Genomic DNA, 25,113 nt, shown 5'->3' with positions numbered 1-25,113 from the left:
CTTCCTTTGTGTTTCTACAGCTTTAACGGGTTGGATTTGGCTCACTGTCTCCTTAGGGCAATACAGACATGCCATCAGTCACTGCAACAGCAAACTGGCGGAAAGGAGAGTTGTTAAATGTGCAAAAAGAGGGTACAGAGTGGCAGAAAGCCTACATTTTCAAGGACAGTGAGGAACTTCTGACTACCCATTTTGGGACAGCGTTAAAAAAATGACTACTCATTTTAGGACAGCTCAAAACTGCCATGTTTTCAGAAGCTGGTACTCATGTACTTTCTGAAAATCATGCTTCTGAAGCTGGGCACCCCCAAATCCCTAGCTGCTTTCAGGTATGTTTGTTATAGTGCTTTTGATTCAAGCTTTTCCAAGCAGACACCATGTAGGATTTGTTCTCCCACTGGGTGCTGGGGCTGCGCCCCTTCCCACTGCACAGACACGCTAAAGACTCTGTGTAACGGCTGAGTAACCTTTGTCTTGCCACCACTTCTGCAGGCTCTGCCCAAGAGGAAAATAAAAATCATGAATGTGGATGACTGGTTGGCTTAGAGTCATCACAGTTTTTCATATGAATTCATGTGACCTCTGTTCCAACCTCAGACACAAAAGCATCTGGACACAATAATACCTGTTTATAAATAACATTGTATCATCATTTGTTTAAAAAGAAGTAAATCCTAATGTTGATTATTTTTGAACACACCATGAGCTTTCTGACATAATGAAAAGACAGGAAGAGTCCCAAGGCTGGCATTTCCCCAAAAATGTAGATTGTTGTGGGAAAGGAGACAGAGTAAGCTTCCTGCTTTTGTAGAGGGAACTTATTTTTTGAAGTAAGATAAACTTAGAGCGCTGCTTTTGTAAAGATCGAGGCTTATTTTACTTACTGATATGACATGCACATTAGCAGGCAGCGCCAAGGTGGAAGTGAGCCTCTGCATGTGTTTGTTAGCAGCACGTTTGGCAGAGTCCACTCGCGGCACAGGAGAGGACACTTGCTGTACACGGGGAAGTCCTGGGGCCAGAAACGGCGAGGTGCAGAGCAGGAGGCTGGGGAGCACCGTTGCTTTTCCTGTGCCGCAGGATTACTCTCTGTCTCCAGCACTGCCCTTGGCTGAGCAGCAGTGAGACTCTGCAGGTCCTGGGTGTGGAGAGATCAGTGGTACAGAGTATCCTGCCATAGCCAGACAGCAAGCTTGATCCTGCAGACTTTCTTCAGGCATCTCTTAATGACTGAGAAAGTAGCAGCAGGGACGTCAGCTGGGATCTGCTAAAGACCACTGGAAAGATGTTCTTTCACTTTGGCAGTTTGGTTCAGGCACACATCCCTCTCACTGACCCACCAGTGATAAGGGCCTGAGTTCAGCTGTGCTGTAATGGTTGCAGATTGCCAAAGGCAGACAAAATGTATGCCCAAGTTGGTCACAAAGCAGCAAATCACTGCAACCTGCAGATATGTGCCTTTAGGTAGGAGCCAAGCTCAGCCTCAGTACACATAGTTGTGACTTGCGCTGAGGGCTATGCGCTAAGTGAGCCATACTAACCCCAGCCATCTATACCATACAGTAGAACTATATTTGTTTGTAAGGGTCTTGCGGCCAGTAAAAGACAAAAATTAGCCTGAGAGGTGGAACTAGAAACGGTCTGTCATGAGGTTTTCCTCTGCATCAGCCTGTGATCAGTCAGAAGAGTCCCTCTGATGGCACATCTTGCTGAGTAATCCAGAAAAGAGCTGTGAGCAAACAACGCTGTAGCTCAGATCTGGCTATAACCAAAGCCCCTTGCAAGAGGAAGCCTGAATGTCTTTACCACAGCCCACACAACTGTAAGGAGTGTGCCGGCCGCCCAACTGCTAGTAAGGATTGCTCTGCTTGTTACTCTGTGGTCCAAGATGCATTGTCATTGCAGGTGAACCAAGGTAACAGCAAAGCCCTGGGATCTGGTCTGGGATACCTGGAACACATTTGCCAACTGATTGAGAAGATTGGGCAGCTGCAGGAGCACAATCTGCGTCTCCAAAAGCAAGTGTGCAGCTTGCAGAAAGAGCAGAAGATGAGCCAGATAAAAGAGGTAAGCAGACACCATAGTATCTTCCATTAACCGATATACTCAAGGCTGAGATGGAAAGTTCCAAGTCTGTGTGAGGGAAGATGCTAATTTACTTGACCCCACACCCACCTGGGCTGGGTGCTCTGGTCTTCAGGGAGCCCTCGCCCACCACAGTGGGCTCAGCTTCCCTTAGGGTGGGCTTGGGTTTCTGTTCTTGTTCAATTTTGTTTCCTAGATATGCTTGCTTCTGTTGAGTTAAAAAGTGTCCCTCTCACCTTATGCGATGGCCAGCTTGAAGTCAGTAGCTTTTACTTCTCTACAGTTGAAAACTTCCCAAGAACACATCTCCCCCCATCAATGCTATCAAAACAAAACATTTCCATGGACGTCCTTAGCAATTGTGTTTTGAATTAAAAGCTCTTTCTTTTCCTTCTGGTTTCAAACTGTCAAAATCCCAGAATTTCCCACAAAACAGACACAATGGGAAAGAGAAGCAGTGGTACCACTACCCAACTCCATGCTCTTTCCCTTCCTGCGCTTCTGAGCTGGAATGAAGAATCTCTGACATGAAACATCTCAGTGTTCCTATTTGTCTTTTTTTATCAGCCAGAGCTAGCTGGGGAATTTGACTGAAATTTGCAAGTCATTTCAGCGTCCTAAACAGCATTTTTTAGTTCCTGCATATTTTGTTCAGCTCTACCCCACCTCTGCTTCTCAGTTCTTTTTCTTTGGCCATCACACCAGGTTTCCAGCTTTTTTCCTCCCCTCCCTTTCTATTTATTTTATCACTCCCCAAAGGAACAGAAGGGGTTTGTCACACTCAGCTATTTCTTCCCAGCCATGCTGTGGCAAGTCTTTTATTCTCCCGACAGCATCGTTCCTCACCCAGTGCTGCTTTCCCACCTGCTGGGACTGGATCTGCAGTAGGTGACTGACTCCTCCTCAGAGCCAAAGCCAAGTTGTGAGTCAGGTTGCAGAGCAGAGTAGCCCGTCATTTCCATGTACCCATCTCTCACGCTCAGTGGAATGCAGCCTCCTACGTAGAGCCTGGGAATTGTTAACACATTTCCTGAAGCTTTACAACTGTGAGTCATTGCTCAAAGTAACTCTTCCAAGCTGCAAACTCAGGGTCAAATCCTCATCTGGTGTATGTGTGCCCCCTCCTCCCCAGCTCCCACTGAAATGAAAGGCACTGTGCTTTCATTGAAATATTTGAAACTTTGATCTTTTTGGTATTTTCCAAGATCTCTCAGCAGTGCCTTCTCAGCCGCATTTGTCCCATACTGTTCAGTGGGAAATTGGACCCCCAGATGTAACATTCACCACTTGCAGTGTGCTCTACAAAACTGGGTGCTCTCTCTTGGGTATCTCTGTGGTGCCTGCATCTCCTATATCTGAGCAGCTCTCCATCATTTTCCTCTTCAGAGTCACAGCCCCTCTGTGCAGAAGAGGAACACTACTACCCCCATTTGCCATGAGACATGGAGGTTGCTGTCCACATCACATTTTGGAGGGCGTCCTAAGGCTACTTTCCAAACCGTGTTCACTCTCCATGCAGACTATGAGCATGGAAAGGTTTCCATGCCCCAGACACGGCTAGGGAAGACACAACCCCCAGAGCAGAGATGGGTTAGTGTGGTATTAAGAGCTGGTCATGAGGATTGTAGATAGCCAGTGCTCCCAATGCTGTTCTTGAGAGCTGTACAGACATCACCACACAGATGACATTTCGATCCTGGGACACAAAGAGAACACAGTTACTCCACATCCTTTGCTTTACAAGGAAATCTTTAACGCTGTGGGCCAAAAGTAGCATCTTTCATCAGATTTTCAAAGCACCTCCCAAAGGTATAGATAATGCAAAGTGCCATGCTGCTGTGGCAACATATCTAGATGAGATGTTACATTCAAACTGTCAGTTGCTTGGGGGTCTCCAGAGGTGCTAAACTGGTGTTGGCCTGTCCTGGTTCCAACACCAATAAACAGTTTGGTTCCCTTTCCACTTCAGCTGGATAAAACTCTCCTTGATTCCTGTCCTACTAAACTCTTCTGCAACATGGTTGTGCAAGGTAGAAAATCTCCCCTTCCCACCACACCAGCTACAGCAGAAGTACACCAGCTGAAGCACCACATACAGTGAATCTGACTGGTAACATGCAAGCAAAGTATGGCATCCCATTAATAAAAATACAAGATATTGTTGTCTGTGCACGTTCCAAAACAAATAACATTATCTTAAAACGCAAGTCACTGTTATAACAGATCTGTTTATTTACACAAATGCCTTAGTGAGCAGCTCTGTGTTTAGAAACTTGTATTCAATTACTTCTGGGAAACAAACCCAAAAGATGCTGAGTATCAGGCAATTTAAGTTAAACACCAAGGAACCCATGAAAAAAATCTGTATTACCAACTCCAGGCTGCCTAGCCTTTTAGAGAATTAAATAATTTATCTGGGTTCTGATGGGTCTCAGGACAAGGCTGGGCATCCCTGGGCTGGAATGATTACAATTTGTCTGTACCATCGCACCGCCTGGTTACCTTGGGCTGTTGCAGCCTGAGAGTCTGCATGCCTTCTTTTTGTCTGGTATAGGAGTACCTTCTGCAGCATTGCTCCTGTGGAGCTGCCAGTGTCTTCCTCAACTCATACCAAGACGTGAAGACATTTTTTGCTGGGAGGAACAGACCTCACAGCCTCTTGGTTCAGACTGGAAACCCTTCTGATCTTTCCATCATCCCAGAAATAGGAGCAAACACTGAAAAGCTGAGCAGCTGCAACGGTGAGTTCAAATACCTCTAACCTGCCCTCCTGGTTGCCACCAGCTGGTGAAATAAGCTGACCAGCAACTTCCTTTTCCCTAGGAAAGACAGATGGGAACAGAGCAAGGTGTTAGTGGAACTAAACCTTAGCTGGAAATCTAAGAGATGCATTTTAAAATGCTTTATCTACACCTAGGATTTTAACACTTGCTGCTTCACGTGTGTGAAGCAGGACTTTTTGCTCTGCAGCTGTGGCTACAAAGATTAGGACAAATGTCTTCTAAAATGGGTCTCTCTTGGAAACTTAGCATGCCTGAATGGGTCCATTAGTGGAGCCCCTCCATGTGGCTTTAAAATCCCCCCAGCCAAGGTAGGATTTGATCTAAGATGGAAAGCCTTATGCCTGTTGTCAGTCTCCTACCCTCTCAAGCAGGCACAGAACACATTCCTGGAGGATAACTCATTCTATAGACCAAGTGGAAATAAGCCCCAGCTGCAAAGCTTGGATCCAGAGACCAACTTTTCCAGAAGGCTGAGAAAGACTGCTCAGCCTTCTGATGATAAAGCCAGTTGAAAAGTCTGGATCCAATGTTAGATGTGAACCAGCTCACTAAGCAAGGCTGATTAGTTTATTTCAAACCTTGGACTTCAGCCTGCCTCAAATACCTGGTGAAACGTAGAACAGCAATACACCTCCTAGTAGGATTGAGTCAGAGTGTAAATGGCCTTTGGGATGTCTAGTGCTGAGGCTCAGAAATGCTCTTTCCTGGCAGTTTCAGAGCAGGCCTGGAAGGAAAACAAGACCATGAGGAAGCCATTAGAAAGTCCTGCTGTGGTCAGACACTTTATCGGAGCATTTACCTTCTTTCCACTGCAGTGTGGCATGAAGACACATGGGGTCTCATCCCTTCATTAAGCCCTTAGGGTTCTCATCCCATCTGGAGTCGCAGCTTGCTGGCAGCACTGCCCAGAGGCCGTCCTAGCAGGACACTGCTGAGAAATGTGAGCACGTCCTTGCATTTCATTGCAGGAAGTGAGAGATACCTGGAATCAGGAAACAGCCAGCCGATGGTGGGGCTCAGGAAGTCATCAAACAATAGGAACAACAAGGAGAACGAGTTCAGAGAAGCTGGCAGTATGGCTGAGGCACAGGCTTTTCCGTCAAAGGACCCTGCAGTAAGAAAGGTGAGTGATAAGCTTGGAGCCAGACTCTGAGTGGGACCTGTAGGAGAAGTTCTGCTCGGGCAGATCAGAATGGGGTGCCAGGAGAACAAGCCAACCCTGTCTGCTACTGAACAGGGCTGGGGCAGTGAGGGCCAGGGTGCTCTGTGCCTCTCTGCTCCCAGCCTTAAATGAAGACAATGGCTATGTCTTTATGCCAAGAAAGGCACAAACAGAGCACTGGTGCAGGGGAGAGGAGCACTGCAGACAGCAGCGTGGGCTTTAGCCCTCGCTAGCTCCAGATAACAACGCGTGAACTCTCTCCTAAGTATCTTCACTACTGCTGCTAGCGAGATTAAATCAAGCACACATTCATTACCACATATAAAAATTTTAGTGGGTCAATCCTTAGCTGGCAACACTTATTACCAGACTGGCAGCGTATCAGTGTAATTAGCTCCAGTCCCCAAAGCGTGTTTCAGGGAAACTGTGTTGCTGAAGTCCAAGGGAGCTGGGACAAATGCTTTTCCTCTCCCTTTCTTTCCCATTGTTTGTGGCTGCCTCAGCACTTTCAGGTTCCGGTGGGGATCAGAAGTGCTGAAATGCCAGGGCAGAGACTCTAATCAGAGTATTCCCAGCCCGACAGGAAAGAGGAAGGAGTAGGTCTCTCACGGGAAAGACCTTCTTATGAAATTTCCACCCCAAAGTTGCAAATAGGTTGCAAACACTTCGATGAACTTCAGAAACCAAATCAAGGCTGAATCCTGAGAGGTGTTCCATGCTCTGGCTTGTGTCCAGCCAACTTCTGGAGTATGAGCATTATTTTAAGCACATGGGAAGCCCTGATGACTTCACAAGACTACAGAATCAAGATCCACACTCTTTAAACTGAATCCTTATGCTCTCTTGTTACACCACACCTTAGTATTGTCACTTACTATTGCATTTTGTACCCTGAGCATGAAATGCCCCGTTTCTTTCTACAGTGCAGGTACTGTTTGCGAATCCTGCTACACTAGTCCCCAGGCTACTAGGTGCTATACACATGAACTAGCAGTCTAAATACAAAGGAGAGGCGAGAGGTGGAGGAGGAAAGAAGGGATTATCACACACATGAGGGACTGAATTGTAAAGAGATAAAGGACTTGACCAAAGTTATTGGGTGGACTCCAGGCCAGAGTGCAGTCTGTTCCCAGCACTGTGAGATGGTCTCGCTGTCTAGTTATTTATCAGTGTATTTGCCTTTTGTTTTTAGGGTCTGGACATCAGCAAGAACATCTCGGTATGTACTGCCTTTGTAGAATATATTTAACTTGTACCTGCATTATCATGGACCAAGCCCCTGTAGTGCACAGCATTATACATGAACAAAAGAGGTTCACTGACCCCCGAAGTTTACTATCAAAGTAACAGACCCACATGTATTATGACTTACTGCATGTGGGCCGTTGTTCTCCCACCCACACTGCAGACAGCAGCTAGGTAGCCTTCAGGAACAGGCAACTGCTCAGGCTTTCTGTGGTATTAGCAGTGCTTGCTTTTCTGGGACAATACCAGCACAAGGAGGGACTAACTGCCAAGGCCTCCAAAACTCTTCCACAGCATACATTAATCCTAGTAGTAAACACAAAGGTTTGATATTTCCATGAGTAAACAGTCTCACTTAGGGCAATTAACTCAATAGCACAGAAACCAGTGTTGCAGTTTTCAGCTGAGCCCATGACCTCATCTGAAGTTTTGAACTGAAAACTTAGCGGAGCCCCAAGAAGAATTGCCGCAATAGGCTCTGCCTGGGCTGGTGCGTGCGGCTGGGCAGCTGTCAGATTGTGCTCCCAAGGCGGCCACAATTCATGGAGTAATGGCTCTGCTGGTGGCACTGTGGGAAGGCACCTCAGGACAGGGCAGAACAATGCCCCGAACGTGACAATGGTTTGAGAACTTCACTGAAACGGGAATTGTTTCTCCCCATTATGCTAGTCCTGGACCATGATCTTTTTTGTTCTGTTCCCAAGGTTTTCCAGCCATTACTTTAGGAAATTTAAAATGATGTAGCAAAATATAATGAAATTTTTTAATGCATGGCTCCTTTTCAGTTCACAAGTCCAGATGAGCTCAGCAGGGAGAGAAAACACATTAGGGAGGGCCTCATGAGACTCCCCGACCTCCTGATAATCTCTATTAGCATTTCAAATGTGTGTGCCCAATAGCTGTGGCTTGCAGACGTGACAGAGAAACAAAGGCTTGATCTCTTCTAATTCATGGTCCACAAAAGTCACCACCTTGACAAGGGCTGATACCAATGCACCTGGCCTAATAGAAAGGAGAAGGGAGTCAAGCTGCTTTTTTGGGTTGTTTTTGTTGTAAAGGCCCCCCTGGGTGCATGTGAGTAGGTAGGAAACCAAACCCAATCCTTTTTTTTTAGTACAGTATAACAATAAGGTAAAACGTGCCTTTAGGCAGCTACTCAGCAGTCACCAGCAGCCCTCACTCCCTGAAACCTTAAGTCAGAAAGAACAGCAGGGTCCTAGACACAGAAATGTTATCAAACAAAATACAAAAAGGATGGTATTACTGACAGTTGATCGATCCTGTCTCATTGTGTCCTATACAGGTACAGGCTGGCCACTGGGCATCACGGGAGGGTGTTCAAAATGCTTTTTTGGGACCTGGCTCTTATCTGTCTGAAATAAAGAAGCTCCCCTCTTCCTACCACCCTGGAGTACCCCAAAGTATCATGTTGGCCAAATGAGGTCTGCCAGCACCTAGCCCCTAGTCCTTCAAGTTGTGGTTTCTTTTTGCTCCCTAGGGTGAGAGCCATGCTTGGGGGAGAATGAGAGATCTTATGAGGAGGACACGGCTGAGAAACCAGAACAAGCTGGGGCTGTCCTCTGCTGCTCTGAAGAGGTCCTGTCCACAGTTGTACAGGTAAGGCAGAGCTGTGGGAGATTTTCACTTAGTGTTGGGATGAGGTGGTGGGAGATTTACCTCTGGTTGTTGCTGGCCAGAGAAGATCCCTCCTTACTTTCCCTCCATTGCATATAGTGGTCCTGGCCAGCACAGCTGTTTGCTTCCTTAGTGCCCAGGTGCTCCAAGATCCCAAATGGATAATGTTACCTGTGTGAGAATAATGGAAACATTAGGGACCCTAAAAGAAGGTGCTTATCCCCAACAGGACAAGAGGATGTTGACAATTAGCCAGAGCCATTCTATAGCCTAATTATTTGTCTTTCTGCTCCCTCCTAAGCGTTACAGTTGAGGTTAATGCTCTCCTCTATCCACCTTCACACCTTTCATCCAGTGGAATGGTAACCCATATCGCATCTGATGTGTGATGGGATGGGACAGTCAGGATCAGCTGGAAGGTTTCCTGTCAGAGGAAGGGGAGATGAAGTTTGCTGAGCACGTGCTCATGGGTGGGACCTGCTTGTTGCTGTAGACGAACATTTGGGTCAAGCATGAGGTCTCATTTCTATTAAGAGATCCGTGCAGGTACCTTAGGCAAGTTTGTCTACCAGGCTAGTTACAGCCTGGCCTCTGAGCTATACTGTGTGGTGCATGTCTGTCTGAGGTGATGACGGTGCTGCCATCTACCCTTGCACAGATACTCCCTGTGCGCTTGCCAAGTCCTCCCAGCTGGTCTGGTGAATTTGGGGTGTTTGTGTATATAATTAGGTAACAGGAAGAGCCTGGGTATCTTACTCACCAAAGCAGGAGCATTACATGGAGCTGTGCACCTCCCTGTGTTTTTTCAGCTGAGGTCTCAGTAACCTTGAGTGGAACAGCTCAAATGTGCTTAAGCCCTCCTCAGGTTTTAGAGGGGGTGATGGTGGGGAAACAGCAGTTGTTTAAGCACTCAGGAATGTCCCATTGTTCCCCTTAGACAGCCTGTACCTACCTTACAAAATGCATAAGGGAACTGGGAATCTTGTAATTACAGCTGGAAAAAAAACCCCTCTGTAGTTCATGGAACGATTTTTCCAGCTGGGAAAAGCTTGGTTGGGGCCCAAGCACATGTAACAGGCAAGCTTCCTCCTATTGTTTGGGAAACTGAAAGAAACACAAAGCAGAAAGAGATCAAACAGTTCCATCTAAAATAGATGGTGAACCAGCTGGGGAAAAAATACAAACTCTTGTGAACCTTCCCTCTAAACCTGAATAGCACCAGGACTTTATTTGGGCTTCAGAAAAGTCCTGTCTCTGTAACCTCCCGCTTTGCCCTTTCTCTGCAGCACTGAGGACGCTGCCAGCGCTCCCTGCGTGAGAATTGCAGGCTAGGTCCTTAGCTGGCTAAATTGATATACATCCAATGAAGGGCTAGCCCAATAGCTCCTAACAGAACTAGCTTTTACTGCTTTCACACGTATATTGGACAACTACTACTGTCATGGAAATGCTGTACAACGAGATGCCAAATGGACGATTTTTTTACCTGGCTGTAACTGGGCAGCCCCAGAGATCTTGTACGCTGATTTTTCCAGGCTGCTTTCTCTAGCTGATGAACGGCCTTCTCTTTTCTTTCACTAACTTTCTTCTCCCATATATCTACATAAAACCCTTGCCTCTACTCATGCCCCTTATCTGCCTCTATTTCCTCTTCTCCTGCTTCCTACCTCTTATTCCCCACCCCTATCTGTATTTGCTCTTGCTCTTTTTACCCCACACCCTGCAATAGCAATGCACTGACACTGGGCTTTTCATTGGTGCCTGGAGAAGCTGGGCACCTTGCTCCTATGGCATTTTAGATACGTAGTTGCCCTCAGGCTCCTTTGAAATAAAAAGTTAGGCTTAGCGGATCAATGACAGCCCTGCAAATGCTGCTGGACAGAAAGCCAGGCTCTTCCTATAGCAGTACGAGAACGGTAAAGCAAGAAAGTCTCACTTGTCTGCAGCTCTTGGCAAAGCAAACATTGAAGCCCTAATACTCTCAGCATTTAAAGCTACTGTCTTTGTTATAATTTATGGAACATGTTTGTCCTGGCTCCTGGTCCTGTTTGTACATGCAGGCATATGGAATTGGCTGGCTTTTGCTTACCTGGGCTTCCTTGGGCTCAGAGACATCTCCCAAGGTCTTGAACTGGAACAGGTTGGAGCCTGGTGCCCTGTATTAACGAACAGCTCTGAAGGAAGCAGAGATTTGTTGCTTTTGACACCCAGTCCAGCTTGAGTCATTTGGGCAATTAGAGAAAGTCTCTTTGTTTTTGTAACTAGGTCAAAGCAAATCCCCTTTCATGCTCCCACTCTGAGTATGATGAATGATCTGCTCCAGGGTGGTTGTTTTGTTTTTCTTTTCTGTCTTTTTTTTCTTTCTTTTTTTTTTTTAACATCCACAAAAGAATTCTCATAGTAGAGAGCGAACTTGGTTCTTCCAGCGGGAGAGAGGGGGGCCTGCCAAGGTAAACATACTGGCACAAGACTCAGTGGTTTGTCATACATTGTTCTAAGCAGGCTCAGGTTTTCATTTCATTTTCTTTTTCCTGCTAGTACGTTTACTCCCGCAAAGCAACATCTATTTTTTGCAAAGGGCCAGAACAGGCTGATGAATGACTTGATCATGGTGTTATGAACTTAAGCAGCACATGGACCTGGATCTGACCTATGGCAGGAAAAGTAGAGTTATTCCCCAAATCATTGCAGAATGATCCCTCTGCAAAAAGCAAGGAACTTGCTTCCAGCTCACATGACCGCCAAGACATGAACTTTTTGCCCTTCCACTGTGACTGGTTTCTGTGACAGAAAACTGTTCTCAAATGATAGTGGAGCATCATACGGTCAAATACTTGCCCTTGTTAAACAATTACAGTCTGATGCTGCTTTGAACAGTAAGGAGAGAATCTAGCCTAGCCTGTGAACGCTGGGCTGCAAATTCTGCAGGAGCCCACCTTGATTGATTTATTGGCTGTATATTGACACTCCATCTGACATTATAAAATGTGTGAAATTGTCTCTGGCTAGAATCACGTTACAAATGATCCCCAAAAATCCAGGGTCAAGGAGAAGCGCATTAGCACCTTCATATCATTTTTCCTTACTTTCCCTAGCTCCCTTTGAGGACAAACAGTCTACCGCTACTTGCCATGACTGCTGCCGGGAAGCAGACTGGCCCAGCAGTTGTTGCAGCCCTGGCAGAGATACAGAGGCAGCCATCTCAATGAAAGCAATTGTGCTCAGGAGCTTTTCTGATGCTATCCCCCAACCCCTTTCCAGGGCAGGATCTAATTTGGGAAGCTTTGGGCAATCCCAGCATGGCATTCCTGGGCAGATACACCCACCTGTGTATCTGTGGGAGCTGCGGCTTTAATGCAGCTGTGTGGGAATGAGCTAGCCTCAAATTACAGTATCTTTCATGGTAAGGATGCTAGTTTAAGTTTGATAGCCACCAAAAGCTTGCTACTGTATGACGACTACTTTGTGGTTAGGGTGAAGTAAGTTAGGAAGGACAGTGCAGTTCTAACATTACTAAAACCCATCTTCAGTATTGTATAGCAAAGGCTGAAAAGGGCCCCAGAGCTTCAGACCCAGGTCTGAACGCTGCTCTTCACACGGGAAATTACTACCAAGGGAGATCTCTGCGCTCAGGGTTGAGAAGCAGCCAAAGAATTAAAGAATAACATCAAGGCAGAAGTTTGACCATTCCATTGTAAAAGAATTAAGAGCTGAACAAAACAAAAAAATCGTACAACATTTAGATTAAAAAGAAAACAAATCAGTAGCTGGCAAAATAAAAAGTCTGCACCACATCAGTCAGGACTTTGAGTTGAAAACTTTTTCAAATCAAAGATTTGAAGTAAATAGCTATTATTATTATTTGAAATAAATAGCTATTAGCTATTTATTTTCTGTAAATAGCTCTGAAATATTGCATTAAAAAACCCCAAAACTACAGCTTTTCTTTCTTAAACAGCAGCTATTTTGAAAAAGTGTTCCAAAAGGTTCGTCTTCCATAAGTCCTGGAGGCCTGAGCTAACTAAGCCATTACAACCAAACAGGATGCATTATACTTATTTCAGTCATATGTAATAAATAATGAACAAAAATTAAGCTGGAGACAGTCCACAGCAGCTAGCTTAGTGTTGTTCTTCAAAACGTCTCATTTCCTACTAGTACTTCAGGCCAGAATTTTTAACTTCCCTGTGACATTCACCTACCAGTCTCTCCCCCTCGCTTCCAGCTAGGCAGAAAATACTGGTTGCTCTCAACAAAATGATGTTTGTGTCCATCCATTACATTGTGACTCCACGCCAAGTGCTGCATTTGGTAGCTCTCCTTTTTTTTTTTTTTTTTTTTGGATGCTGCCACAAATATTTGGACAGCATCTGTTTTGGAATTTCAAACTGGAGAGGGGGAAGCTGCTTTGGGTGCAGCTTGGATGTTGGGTACATGTGCACAGCATATTAATGCTAAAAACACAGCCATGCATTCTGACCGCTGTCAACTTTAATCGTATTTTTCCATTTGTTAAGGCCAGATATTATGTCTTCGGAGCTGAGGAAAACTGAGAGGAACTCTATGATCGTTCTGGGGCACAATACAAAGAATGAAAACATATGGCCTTTCTGATAACCTGAGTCAAATGGAACAAGGTAAAATAAGTAAAGCAGCATGTGTGTGTTTGTGGGTTGGGGTTTTTTTTGCTTCTTCTCAGCACAGAAATGAGACAGTCCTGTTCCTTCATCCAGACACGCTCCAACATGCAAAGACAGGAACAGGTCAGACTTTTGAAGTTCAAATTATATGGATTTATGCCAGCTGAGGACTGGCCATGTACCTTCATTTTAATAGTCCCCTCCTTTTTTTGTTTTTAAAAAAAACCCACGATTTAAAGGTATCTGTAGTCATATAGACTACATCATGCAGCCTTTTTACAAAAAGTACAGCAGCAAATTCACTTATCTGCAGTCAGTCAAAAGACTCCCAAATAATAAGCCAACCAGATGTCTTGGGAAAGAGAGATCTGCCCATAATCAAGACTAAAAGAGAACCAGGCTCAGCCTCATCTTCCACCTTCCCAACTCAGCCCATGGGTTAAATACAGAGGAAACCCTTTCTAATCTCTCACATTCACTGCATGTTTCTGTTTCAGAAAGGCAAAGTGGGGACACCAATGGACACAAAACCAGGAAGCCCGGGGTTACTTCGTGCAACCTGCATCCTACAGTTGTCAACAGAGCAACTCCGATTTGAGCGTTGGAAGGGAAAGAGGGAAGGGGGAGGCTGAGAAGGGTCTGTGGACAGATGCATGCTCAGCTATGTACGGCTTTGCTCCTGAATCTGAAGTATACTTACAAAAGTCAAGCTACAGATGAAAATTGCTGTTAGCATCTTGGCAACATAACCAACAGAGACTTTTAAGTAAGATTTGGAAATTCTTCCTCCTCTCTGGGTTAGGAACAGAATTACCTGAAACATTGAAGCTTTTAAATTATCATTGCTTTCTGGGGACCTTCTCCAGCTGAAATAAACTTGAGCTTTATGGGACACAGTGGCATCTAGAAGAATGCCAGGGACTCCTTGCCTGGTGCAGAAGTGGCTGTTGGAAGGACAGCCTCCTCCCTCTGGGGGGTTGAGTTGCATTCTCTGCTTGTCCCCAGCACAGCTCCTCCCTTCAGAGCAGCATCTGGCCAGCTGTGTCATATTACTGGAATCCAACGGGAAAACCACATCTGTAAAGCCAAGACTTCCTAAGAGACCATTCCTGAATTGACCACTAGCTTCTAATCCTGTGGGCCTGCTCCTTCTGCAGAGGCCGCTTGACTCCAGTGCTACCCTACACGGAAGTTGGCATCGTGCAGGCTCATTGCAGAGACCAGAACAAGGGGCACTGCGGGAAACAGCCTTTCGAGAGACTGGAGGGTGCATCCAAGGCAACACCTCAGCTTCACTAGGCAGCCCAGCTCTTGTGTTATCAATCTTTTGAGGGGGGAACCAGGCTTGAATTCCTGAAGTTACAACTTAAGTCCTCTGGCTGTGCAGGTAGGGGCCTGAGGCTATAGGTGGGGTAGTCGTGCTGCTGTATGGCTCAGCCTGCGCTCTCTCTGCTGGGAAAAGGCAAGAGGGAGAGCAGAGCTGCAAGGAAGAGTTATTCAAATACATATGTCCTTTATAAGCTGCTGCTCTTTTGGGCCACATTAACAACTGCGTAACACTATGGCCATGTTTGGTGGCTGCCTTATTGCCACATGTCCACTGATTCCAGACTCAAGGGACAGGCAGCGCATGCTTCTGAAGGTTCCATGGTTGCAGTGGTCTCTGCACACCAGCTCTTATTGGTACTAGCACAATAATTAATGCACATGGAGTAAAGATTTAAATAAACCGACCTTGCCTCTTGCTAAAAGATTATTCTACCCCCTAAGTTACAATATAATTGCAACTAAGTCAAGCAATTGCTGTTTAAAAATCCCTCCCCAACCCAAACTTGCCTGGGAACCAAGATTTGAGAAGCTGGCAGGAATGGATCAACTTCAGCAGGCTTAGCCTTTCAGTAACAGATGCTGTCCCCGTGGTCACCCAGATCAGCTGGAGCCCTTGGAGTCCTCAAAATCAGAGCAGGATCTCTTCTGAGATTCAGAGCACCCCAGCCACACTCTCCCAGAGCAGCTGTAGTTTGCAGGGGTGAGGAAAGGCAGCAGCCCAGACCTGGTTCTCCAAGTACTCAGAAGGGTTATTACTGTTGTTACTTAGCATCTCCAAAAAAAACCCAATAAAAAAAAGTCCATACTGACTCAAAGTTAGCACCCTAAAGTAGGTGCTGTGTTTAATGTTTCAGTTATAGCTGCTGCTGTGGGACTTGGTTATTCACTGTATATCTTGCTAGCTTCATCCAAAGCTAGAAAGATTTGTAACTTGATTATTCTGTGAATAGTCTGTATATCTCCATAAATACAGGGGACTAAAATCCTGCATTAACTTACACCCTCCATTATCCCTCCAGCTTTTCAGAGACTGTAAGGAATGTGAATCAGTGCACATTCAAAGTGTTTTAAGACATAGCATGAACTGGTATTCCCCACCACCTCCATTCACATTATAGGTTTGTGTTTGGTTTTTTTTTTTTAACTAAAATGAACTAGCACTCTTTTTTATTACAGCATTATATGAAATATATTCATGTATTTTCAGAAATAAATATATTTATAACATGTAAGATACTGTATAGTTCTCCACTCCAGGATGCATTGTAATACAAGCATAAGAAATTTAATAAAAGCATCACTATGATAATTGTTTTCAGATATTTTATTAGTGGACACCTGGATTGTAGTATAGCAACTGCCACACATTTAAGGTTTCAGGTGAGCATAGCTGGTCAAGAAAGGAATTGTTACCTCCAAGCTTTGCCAGAACTAAACAAGTTCTTTAAAAGCAGCAAGTTTGTTCTTTTGAGGCCAGTGCTGTTCTCAAAGATCCAGAGGGCAAGGAGAGCCTTTGGAAAGTTCAGATACAGCTGAGTGTGGATGTTCAAAATGAACAGCCCTGTATTAGGTGCTGTTGCTGGGCTTTGCTTCCAAAGCTGCAGAGTGGGCAGACACAGCAGGGCAGCACACACACCACTTCCAGAGGAAAGGGTGAAGGCACTGGGGACAAAGTGTGCTGATGCTCAGCATCAGGGTTTCTTTCTGAAAATCTGAGTTCATTAGCAGCACCACACAACAGCCTCAACTGACAGGTACCGGCTGGTCTCAGGGCTGCTTTTCCTCAGCTTCTCCTTCATTCACAGCCCACAGCACCCTCCTGGACAGAGCAGCTTTCCTTCATCTGCAGGAGTCTAAGCCAATGTCTACAGCAACCCACAACACCCTTAGTTCAGCTGTATAACCAGACAGTATGGAGTAAAGCTAAAGAGGGTGCTGAGACAAGAAGTTCCTCAAAGTAAAGGAGAAAAGTCAATGAGACCCAACTAAAGAAAGCAGAGGCCTAGAAAAAAGCCAGAAATCCACCTGTGAAGGTAGAAGGAAAAGAGTACACTTTTACAGGAGAGAAAGTTGCAGAACAAAGGAGCCATGAAAGCCACTAACACCCTGGTGGAGGAGAACAAGCTAGGAAGAGGGGAACAATGCACCAGAGGAGGAAACCTCCGTGTTGCCTAGCTTTCACCCTGTGCTTCACACAGACAACTTGCATCCATCCCACTGCTGCTCCTGCCCTTCTTCCCCTCCTGCTAGGGACCAAATAGTAAACCTTAAGCACAGAAGACTTCCCAGAGTGGATGTGCAAATTAAGTTCACTTCTCTGCTCACCCACCTCCCCTTATCACTGCATGTGCCTTACACTAAGCAGCAGGTCCATTACAGCAAGATCCAGCTCTGCACCAGAAGGGACAGTCTGTGCAGGGGAATCTACCTGATCCCCAGAGACTACACGCCCAGAGCTCCCTACCACTTTGGGATGGCTCAGCAACCCCATGGAGGGCAGCAGGGAGCAGCTGGGGAGGGACTCTCCTTTCCTAGCCCCTTCAGTCTCCACATAGGCTCTCTAAGCAAATATTTTTGTCTGCCTTACTGAGGCATGGGAAGACTCCAGCAGCAGCCAGGAAGGTGTTTAGATCTTGGCTAGCACACACAGTTAAGAGCAGTGCCAGAGCACCCTGCCTGGTGTGCTGAAAAGGTGTGGTCTGTATTACTCCTCTAATTGCCCAGTTAATTAACATTACAGACAGCTGCTAAAGACTTGTCATAAAGGCACATTATGAGTTTACACTCTGCTTTCCCAGAGTTTCACCTGTACCAAGGCCACTTAGTTGCCAGAGGCACTCCCTAAAGGAGGAGGCTGTTTGACCTATCTCCAGCTGATGATTTCTCCAGCCTGTGATCTCCTTCACCCTCCCACCATACAACTTGGAGGAGTCTTATCTTCTCTTCTTCTGATTAGAGTTTAAAAGCAGGCAAGACTAAGAGCACTGGTTATCCTGGAATTAGCAGGGAAGAGCAGTTCTGCTAGAAAAATAAAACCATTGTAAGATGATTCCTGAAGTTTCTTGTAGGAGTAAGAAAGGAATTAAAAAGCAGTTCCCACCACCTGTTAACACCTTCCAATCACACAGTATTGGCAGAAACCAAAAAAAAAATAGAACAATATTTGCTACCTCAAGTAGCTACTGTTCAGTTCTTTGCTTCCATGTATATAAGAGCTGCTCTTCCCCTTTAAAGGCCCCTAAGCAGTATGATTAAGACTACTCCCCTGTCTTTTAACAGGGCAAATTTCTAATCAAGCCTGTGGGGAAAAGAGAAAAAAAAATTTTTTTTACTTCCCTCAAGCATCCTTGCTCAAGGACTACCTCATCAGCTATAAGGGGATCTCAGTGTGAGTGCAAGCACCAGAGCTCCCCCAGCCTGGGCAGGAAGGGGGGTGGTGGAGCCCCTTTCCCTCACCACCATCAGGAGAGGTTTGCTGGACTGTTTTTGCCCAGGACCTCAGGAAGCTGAGAATGATCCTGCTCAGCTGCTGTGACTGACCACACCGCACTGAACTGCTCCTGATGCTCAGAACAGCAAGTTTTATTTCTCATCTCAAAAAAGCACATCCGTGGCACTGTTATGCCAACAGTGGTATCAAATGAGCTTTAATCTGAGAGCTTTGAAGGCTCCAAACTGTCTGCTCTCGCATGAAGGTTTAACATTAATCTTTAAATCAAGTCTGAATTTTTTCCTGAAGTTCAAACCACCTAGGTCCTTTGATTTTTTCAGTTGGAATGAAGTTTCCCTGTTCTCATCCTCCAGAAAAAAATCCCACCTGCCCTTTTTTGTTTCCAGAGCGAGAGGTAGGTTCACATACAGCATCATTAGGAAGGCCCATTTGTGTAGTGCTTTGCCATCCCTGCCTCCGAGTCCTGCCACATGAGCACAGCCCTGACTTACCTAGTGAGCTCAGAGGCAAGTGGGCAATTCCCAGCTCCTCTACACAGTCAAATACCAGCTCTGCATCCCCAAAGCAGAAGCAGCTGCAGGATTTGCTTTTAATTAGTTTTGCTGCACTTCTACTCAGTGTTTGAGAGGAGCCAAGATAAGTACTTTTGAAGGCCACCTTAGCCCCTGACAGAAATGCAGACACCACCCAGCATCACTCCTGTCTCAGTCTGCAGCTTCACAGCAGCCCAGACCATGACACAGACTCCCTGTTGACAGCAGCAGACAGTTAACACTAATCCCAGAGCAGAATTATAGCCAGAAAGTGAGATGAATTCAGAGAAACAGCATTTGGAAAGCTCTCAGCCATCAGAATAATTTTTGTCTTGCAAACAAAGGCTTACAGCCAGGGTCCCCAAGACACACTCCTGTTCAACCCTGTATGCTCTGGGCCAGGGAGAAGGAGTTCCACAGACCAAGTGGGCTTGGACAGCCACTTTATTTCAATACATTGATTTCATGCGTTACAGACACCTTCCTTCGCCACAGCACAGCAGCCACGAGCACCATGCACAGAGCTGCCCCAGTTGCCAGAGCAGCAAACCCCAGAGCCCACGGGGCTGCAGCATGCACAGCTGCTCCTGTGAGGGGAGAGAGGCCCCAGTTAACACTCTCCCAGTGAGGCACAGGGATGCCTTAGGGGCTCAGTCTTTCTGTGGGAAAGACTTAGACCAGCCCCCTTCCCCAGCCTGGTTATGCTGGGCTGGCACGCTTACCAAGGCCATCCTTGGCTGTGTCTGATCTTAGCTCATCCTGGAGGAAAATCACAGGGCCTTTGCTGGAGACATGGGAGGCACCATCCTGAAGAGGATGCTCAACACTCCTTTTACCCCCTACAGAGCAATATGAAGGTTTTAGGTGAGAAGATGTATAGCCCTGAAGGTCCGCAAACTTTGTCCAGGTGAGCTTCTCAACACATCAGAAGCTCTGAAGGCCAAGCCTTCCATGTGAATCAACACAGAATTAAGAGCCTATGAAGACCTCTGCCTTTTTGGCATAAGGGCAGGAGCCCTTCCTCAGTGGAAAGGAGCAGGAAATGCCTTGTCAAGCTGTCCATGGCTCAAGGGAACTAGTCCATAGCCTACATGTCCCCCTACCCCCCAGCTTGGAGGCTAGACCCTTGTTGCCCCTTTGGATGGGGAAGTAGGAAGGCTAGGACACTTACTGGCTCTAGCAGGACAAGTGGTGGTGCAGGACTCCTGCACAGACCGGTGGCACACTGAAGCACTGCAGTGCAGGTACACCTAGAAACAATGGACACAGCTTGGAATCACTCACACAGTATCTGTAGACAGGTGATATCCTGGTGTGGTGCACTGACCCTGGCCAGCAGCTAAGCACCCACACAGCCACTTCCTCACTCCCCCTACCCTGCCCCAGTAGGGTGGGGAGAGAATAGGAAGAGCAAAACCAAGAAAACCTGTGGCTAGAGAGATGAAGACAGTTTGATAAGTGAAGGAGAAGGGGAAAGGGAAGAACAAAACCAAAGCACAAGTGATGCAAAGGCAAATCACCCACCCCACTCCCACAAGTGGACTGATGCCCAGCCAGTCTCTGAGCATCAGCTACAGTGGAAGACAAAATCCTCCAGTGTTTATTGCTGGGCATGACATCATACAGCATGGAATATCCCTCTGGCCAATTTGGGTCAGCTGTCCCATCTGTGCTGCCTCCCAGCTTCTAGCCTACCCCATGCCTACTTACTTGGGGTTGAGAAACAGCAGAGCTAGGTGAAAAAGCCTTGATGCTGTGCAAGCACTATTCAGCAAATAGCCTGAACACTGGTGTGTTATCAACACTGTTTTAGCCACAAATCCAAAAACACAGCACCATATGGGCTGCTATGAGGAAAGTTAACTCCATCCCAGCCAGATCCAGTGCCCCTGGTCACAGAAGGCAGAAAGATTGCTTTGGCTTGCTTCACCTACAGGCTGTAGCCTTGGAGCCCTCTGCAGCAAGGCAGCTTTGATACTTTTACCATACACCTTCAAACTCGGTCAGATCTGGCATTACAGCACTTCTCCCTGACACCTGGGACACAGCTGTTGGAGCACCACTACACTGTGACCACTGCTAGGTACAGCTGGGACCAGTTTTGAGTATTAACTGATCCCAGGAGCACTAAGCAAACAGTACAAGGCATGGTGAACTTCATGTGACTTAACTGCTCAGAAGCTCATGAGATTCAGAGCCCAGATGCTTCCTAGGTACCAAAAGCTATTTCAAAGTCATTTTGGCCAAGAAATTTAGTTTAGAGAATACTGAGTAGCATAGTTAGAGCACACACCCTAAGCTAGTTCAACAGAACAGCTTAGGCAGCAAGCTAGCACTTGCTTAAGTAGACCTACCCTTCAGTAGTCTCATTTTCTGTCACACCCCTCCAGTGATGCATCTTACCTCTACCACATTCATCTCAGGGAATGAAGAGTTTCTTGCATCATTCTCTCCCCTCCTGTTTCAGGAGAGGATTTTCCTAGTCTTTTTGCCTCCTCCCTGCCCCCATTCCCTCCCCCCTCCCCCCCCCCAAAGGCCAAGAGTCTCATAGTTATGAAGTGGTTCTTGTTGCTCACACATGTAACTTGTCCTCAATAGGAAGCCAGGCAACCAGGACAGGATCTTACCAGCCCAGAGAGCATCTCTTGGGAAGTGGAGTCCACAAAGGTGAATGTGTAGAGGGTGAAACGCTGGTAATGAGAGGGGAACAGTAGTCCTGAGGCAAGACTTAGAGGCACCAGCTGTGTCTGATAGTTGTCCCCTGCATAAGGGCATCTGAGAAGGAGAGGCCAGCAGTGAAAAAAGTGTGAGTCATTCCCCCAACCCAAAGCTATTTACAAGTCACTTACCCATCCACCAAAACTGGCCACTGCAGCTGTTGCTGGGGATTGATACTTGGTGTGGCCCAGCAGTGGTGCAGGACCAAAACCAGGTCTGGGTCTGTTCTCCGAAGGATCTTGACTTCTGCATAAACAGGGTCTCTCAGAGTCTTCACAACAGGATAGTCACTGTCAGTATAGTAGGAAGTATAGCTTCCATCTGGGACAGAAGAAACCCAAGAGCCATTTTAGAGCAGGAACAAACAGAAAGAGGCAACCTGAGAGCATCGTTTATAGCCATGTCAGTAAGTTCCCACCATGGCAGGGAAGAAGCAGTGTCGGGTTCACCCATCAATACTCCCTTATTACTCAGCAGAGACTAGAGCCCTGCACCAAGAGGCTTGAGCAAGTCCTGCAAACCTCTCATACCTGAGGCAACACGCAGCTCCAAGGACAGAGGACCTGGCTGGGACACAGCAGGGAGTGGTGGCAATGTGAAGACCTGAACACTCAAGGGAATGAAGCTCCCAGTGATGGAGTAACTACAGCGGACATGTAACCTGGTGGGACAGGAAAACCCCAAATCAGGTAGATAAGAAAGGTCACTCTGATATCTTTTTTCTCCAAGATGGTAACGTAATATCTGCTTTAATTAGTCATATCCCAAGTCTTTACTCCAACACTTCCTTTTAACAAATACTTGGAATTCTCTTCAGAGTTCAGATGGGTCTGCAGAGTGTCACTGATCAGCACCAGCTTTATTCCCACAAACTAGAAACATACCAGTCCTTAGCCAACCCCAGTACCCTGTTATGAATTCAGAGCTTGTCACAAGCAGGAATGTCTAGTGACATTGAACACAGTGGCACCCAGCCCCAGGGTATTACCTGAAAGTGCTATCCCTAGTGACAGAACCAAGGCTCCCAGTCTTCACATCCCTGGATGCCACCAACTCATTCTCATATATGGCCTGGTCTCCAGTCACCTGGAATGACAGACCAGGCACTGTCGCTGCAGTAAAGTCAAGCTGGATTAATGCCAGGCTGGAGAGCAGCATTTGGCCTCTGGAAGTCTGTAGGGTGTCCACTAAGTAGCCAAAGCCACTTCAGGTTGTTCCAGGTCTGCAAGCTCCTGCTATTCCAGCCTAGTGACAGCTGCAGCTCTTACCTGAAAAGTGGTGCCACAGGCAGAGAGTGGGAACTGGTACACAACAAAGGCATTGTTTTTCATGACAGGGACACAGCCAGTACTGTGTCCACTGGCCAGCTGCACAGAGTCCAGGATAACGGGTGGCAGGGTCACATCCCGAGAGATGGCAACAGAAAACCAGCCATCTGGTGTGCAATGAGCCGTCACTAGAGGAAAAGATATAATCAGTCTTGAGCTCAGGGAGAAAAGGGAGGGAAAGGAGGCTCAAACATCACAAAGCAAAGACAAGGCCAGCAAGTCCTGCAAGTTCTCCTGCCTGTAACCCCCAAAGCAAGTGCTAAGCACAGCAAGACAAGTGCAACCAGCTCTAACAGCAACACTGATTCTGGCCATAAACCCAGGTCTGTTGCAATACACATGAAAGTGCTGGACACTTCAATGGGACAGAGTATTCTTGACAGCCAAAACCATAGCCCTAAGCCACCTGCAGGACTGGTACACACCAATCCTGCTCTGCCAGACAAGTGAGGAATCCCAGTTTGCAGCTCCTCCAGGAGGAGGGAGGACAGTTGCTCATGCTTACCTGTGTTACCAAAGAAACAAGGCTTCACCCTGTCCCTAGGGTCATAGCAGCAGCCTCGCACTTCACAGTCTCCCTGGCTGACAGGCAAGGAGGCACACGGCAGCCGGTCTTGGCTGAGGACAGCAGAACAGACACTACTGCTTGGAGCATCCAGGGCTGGAAGAAACAGCAGGAGTTTGCAGCTAAAGCACAAGAGCAGGGGGACAAAGACGCAGAGGACACTGGCAGAAGATGTCCTGGTGACTCTGCATACAAATCAAGGGAAGTTAGACTCAGATGAGGGTCAAACATATGGCCTGGGGCTGGCATGGAAGCCTGCTCAGAAGGGACCTGCATTTCCCTGGAACAGAGACTGCCTCTGAAGCCGTGTACAGGAGACTGGACTGCATGTGATCTGTCAAGATAAAGTGTTCTGGATCAACTCTGGTATTTAGAAAAATCATTGTACCTAGTCTCTGGCTCAATCCCTGAGCTTGCAGGGACTCATGCAGTCAGAATATGGCTAGGACATACAAGGAATATTCACCTGCTGACCCTGCAAAGGAGGCATAAGTCCCCAGCAAGTTGGTGGCTCCTGTGTCCAAACCATTCTCCAGGGAGTCTTCTGCACAGCAATAAGTCCCCTTTCCCAGCCCCCAGACTGACTAGGAACAGCCATCCAAAAGGAAGGGCACTCATTGCCACAACATACAAGCAGGGTTTTCCCAAGGAGCTGTCAGAGTCTTACCAGGAAGGTCCACAGGGCACTTGAGCAGCTTCTCTTCATGAAGAACCTTTTGTCCAGCAGCATCTGTTCCTTCAAGCCCAATCAGCATGAGGTAATTGCCATCCTGGGGGAGAGCCACACCAGTCAGGGCAGCTAGAGCAGCAGTAGCCACAGTCCCAGCAGAACCCCTAAGGTCACTCACCCATTCAAAGACATAACAGCCAGTATAGGAGACTGATACTTTCCTGGAGCCATCTGGAGTCCCAGATACCAAAAGCCCACAGTCAGAGTCATTCTGCAGAGCATGTGCCTTCCCCTCAGTATCTAGGGAAAGAGGAGACAGCAGCAGGGGCTTCAACATCCCATGCTGAAGATGAGGTCCACTACAATCCTACCTTTCTGTAGGAAACAAGGCCCTAGCCAGTATTAGGGTCTGGGCCAGCAGGGGTACGTGAGAGAATCCAGCAGCCAAGACCATCTAGATCCAGGCACAGCACTCCACCAAAACCCTTGACTGCTGGGTCATATGAACAGCCCCCCCCACCCCCACCCCCGTTTACACAAGATGCACTGAAGCTGTTAGACAACTTCACATCAAAACCTGCCCCTTTCTCCTCATTCCAGGCATACCTCTGCACTGTGCAAAGATACAGCAGTAAGAAAGCCTCTTAACACCACCCTCACTTACTCCAAGTAGTCAGCACAAAGGAAGCATTCCCCTCCCAGCCTGGAGGTAAGGTGAGCTGCAGGCTTTCTTGGCCACAAGCCAGCAGGGTGGGATCAGAAAAAACACTACCCTGAGCCCCCACAACAAAAGCAAGGGGACCAAGAAACCCCCAGAAGAGCATAGCTCCAAATACAGTCCTAGACTGCCCTGCAACACCCATCCTGCTCTCTTGCCAAGGACCATGAAGCAACTGCTCTTAGCCTAGCCCTTTTAAATTGTGGAGCCAGCTGGGATCAGAAATTCCTGAAGTGTCCAGGTGGACCCAG

The 25,113-nt window shown here is 46.9% G+C and overlaps 2 protein-coding genes across 2 annotated transcripts in view; one reads left to right on the top strand and one right to left on the bottom strand.

Moving 5' to 3' along the window:
* LOC127018073 (uncharacterized) overlaps positions 1-16,188 on the top strand; it is a 33,813-nt gene extending 17,625 nt beyond the window's left edge. Inside the window, exons 3-9 of the mRNA XM_050899422.1 lie at positions 1,906-2,067; positions 4,640-4,826; positions 5,837-5,991; positions 7,223-7,249; positions 8,774-8,892; positions 13,428-13,547; positions 14,048-16,188. Coding sequence (XP_050755379.1) covers positions 1,906-2,067; positions 4,640-4,826; positions 5,837-5,991; positions 7,223-7,249; positions 8,774-8,892; positions 13,428-13,524 — 747 coding nt within the window. The 3' untranslated portion in view covers positions 13,525-13,547; positions 14,048-16,188. The remainder of the gene's footprint in view (positions 1-1,905; positions 2,068-4,639; positions 4,827-5,836; positions 5,992-7,222; positions 7,250-8,773; positions 8,893-13,427; positions 13,548-14,047) is intronic.
* Positions 16,189-19,229: 3,041 nt separating this feature from the next.
* Positions 19,230-25,007, bottom strand: ZP4 (zona pellucida glycoprotein 4). Its single transcript, XM_050899029.1, has 12 exons — positions 24,809-25,007; positions 24,323-24,444; positions 24,142-24,244; positions 23,415-23,570; positions 22,850-23,037; positions 22,570-22,667; positions 22,112-22,242; positions 21,713-21,902; positions 21,491-21,638; positions 20,035-20,113; positions 19,586-19,702; positions 19,230-19,450 (listed from the first exon to the last, which is right to left on the bottom strand). The coding sequence occupies exons 1-12, from the start codon at positions 25,005-25,007 to the stop codon at positions 19,308-19,310; spliced, it is 1,674 nt and encodes a 557-aa protein (XP_050754986.1). The 3' UTR covers positions 19,230-19,307.
* Positions 25,008-25,113: the final 106 nt, after the last annotated feature.

The sequence above is a fragment of the Gymnogyps californianus genome, chromosome 6, assembly GCF_018139145.2.
Source record: "Gymnogyps californianus isolate 813 chromosome 6, ASM1813914v2, whole genome shotgun sequence".
Classification (NCBI taxonomy): domain Eukaryota; kingdom Metazoa; phylum Chordata; class Aves; order Accipitriformes; family Cathartidae; genus Gymnogyps; species Gymnogyps californianus.
Note: the sequence above shows the minus strand (reverse complement) of the source record. Positions and strands in the feature narration are given on the sequence as shown.

Bases quoted from the DNA above. Each gene is read 5' to 3' on its own strand.
- ZP4 (XM_050899029.1), bottom strand. From the start codon at position 25,007: ATGGGTGTTGCAGGGCAGTCTAGGACTGTATTTGGAGCTATGCTCTTC. The intron at 21,903-22,111 runs GTATGAGAGGTT...CTTCTGTCCCAG, and splicing joins GGAGCTGCGTGTTGCCTCAG to ATGGAAGCTATACTTCCTAC. The intron at 19,451-19,585 runs GTAAGCGTGCCA...CTCCCCTCACAG, and splicing joins CACAGCCAAGGATGGCCTTG to GAGCAGCTGTGCATGCTGCA.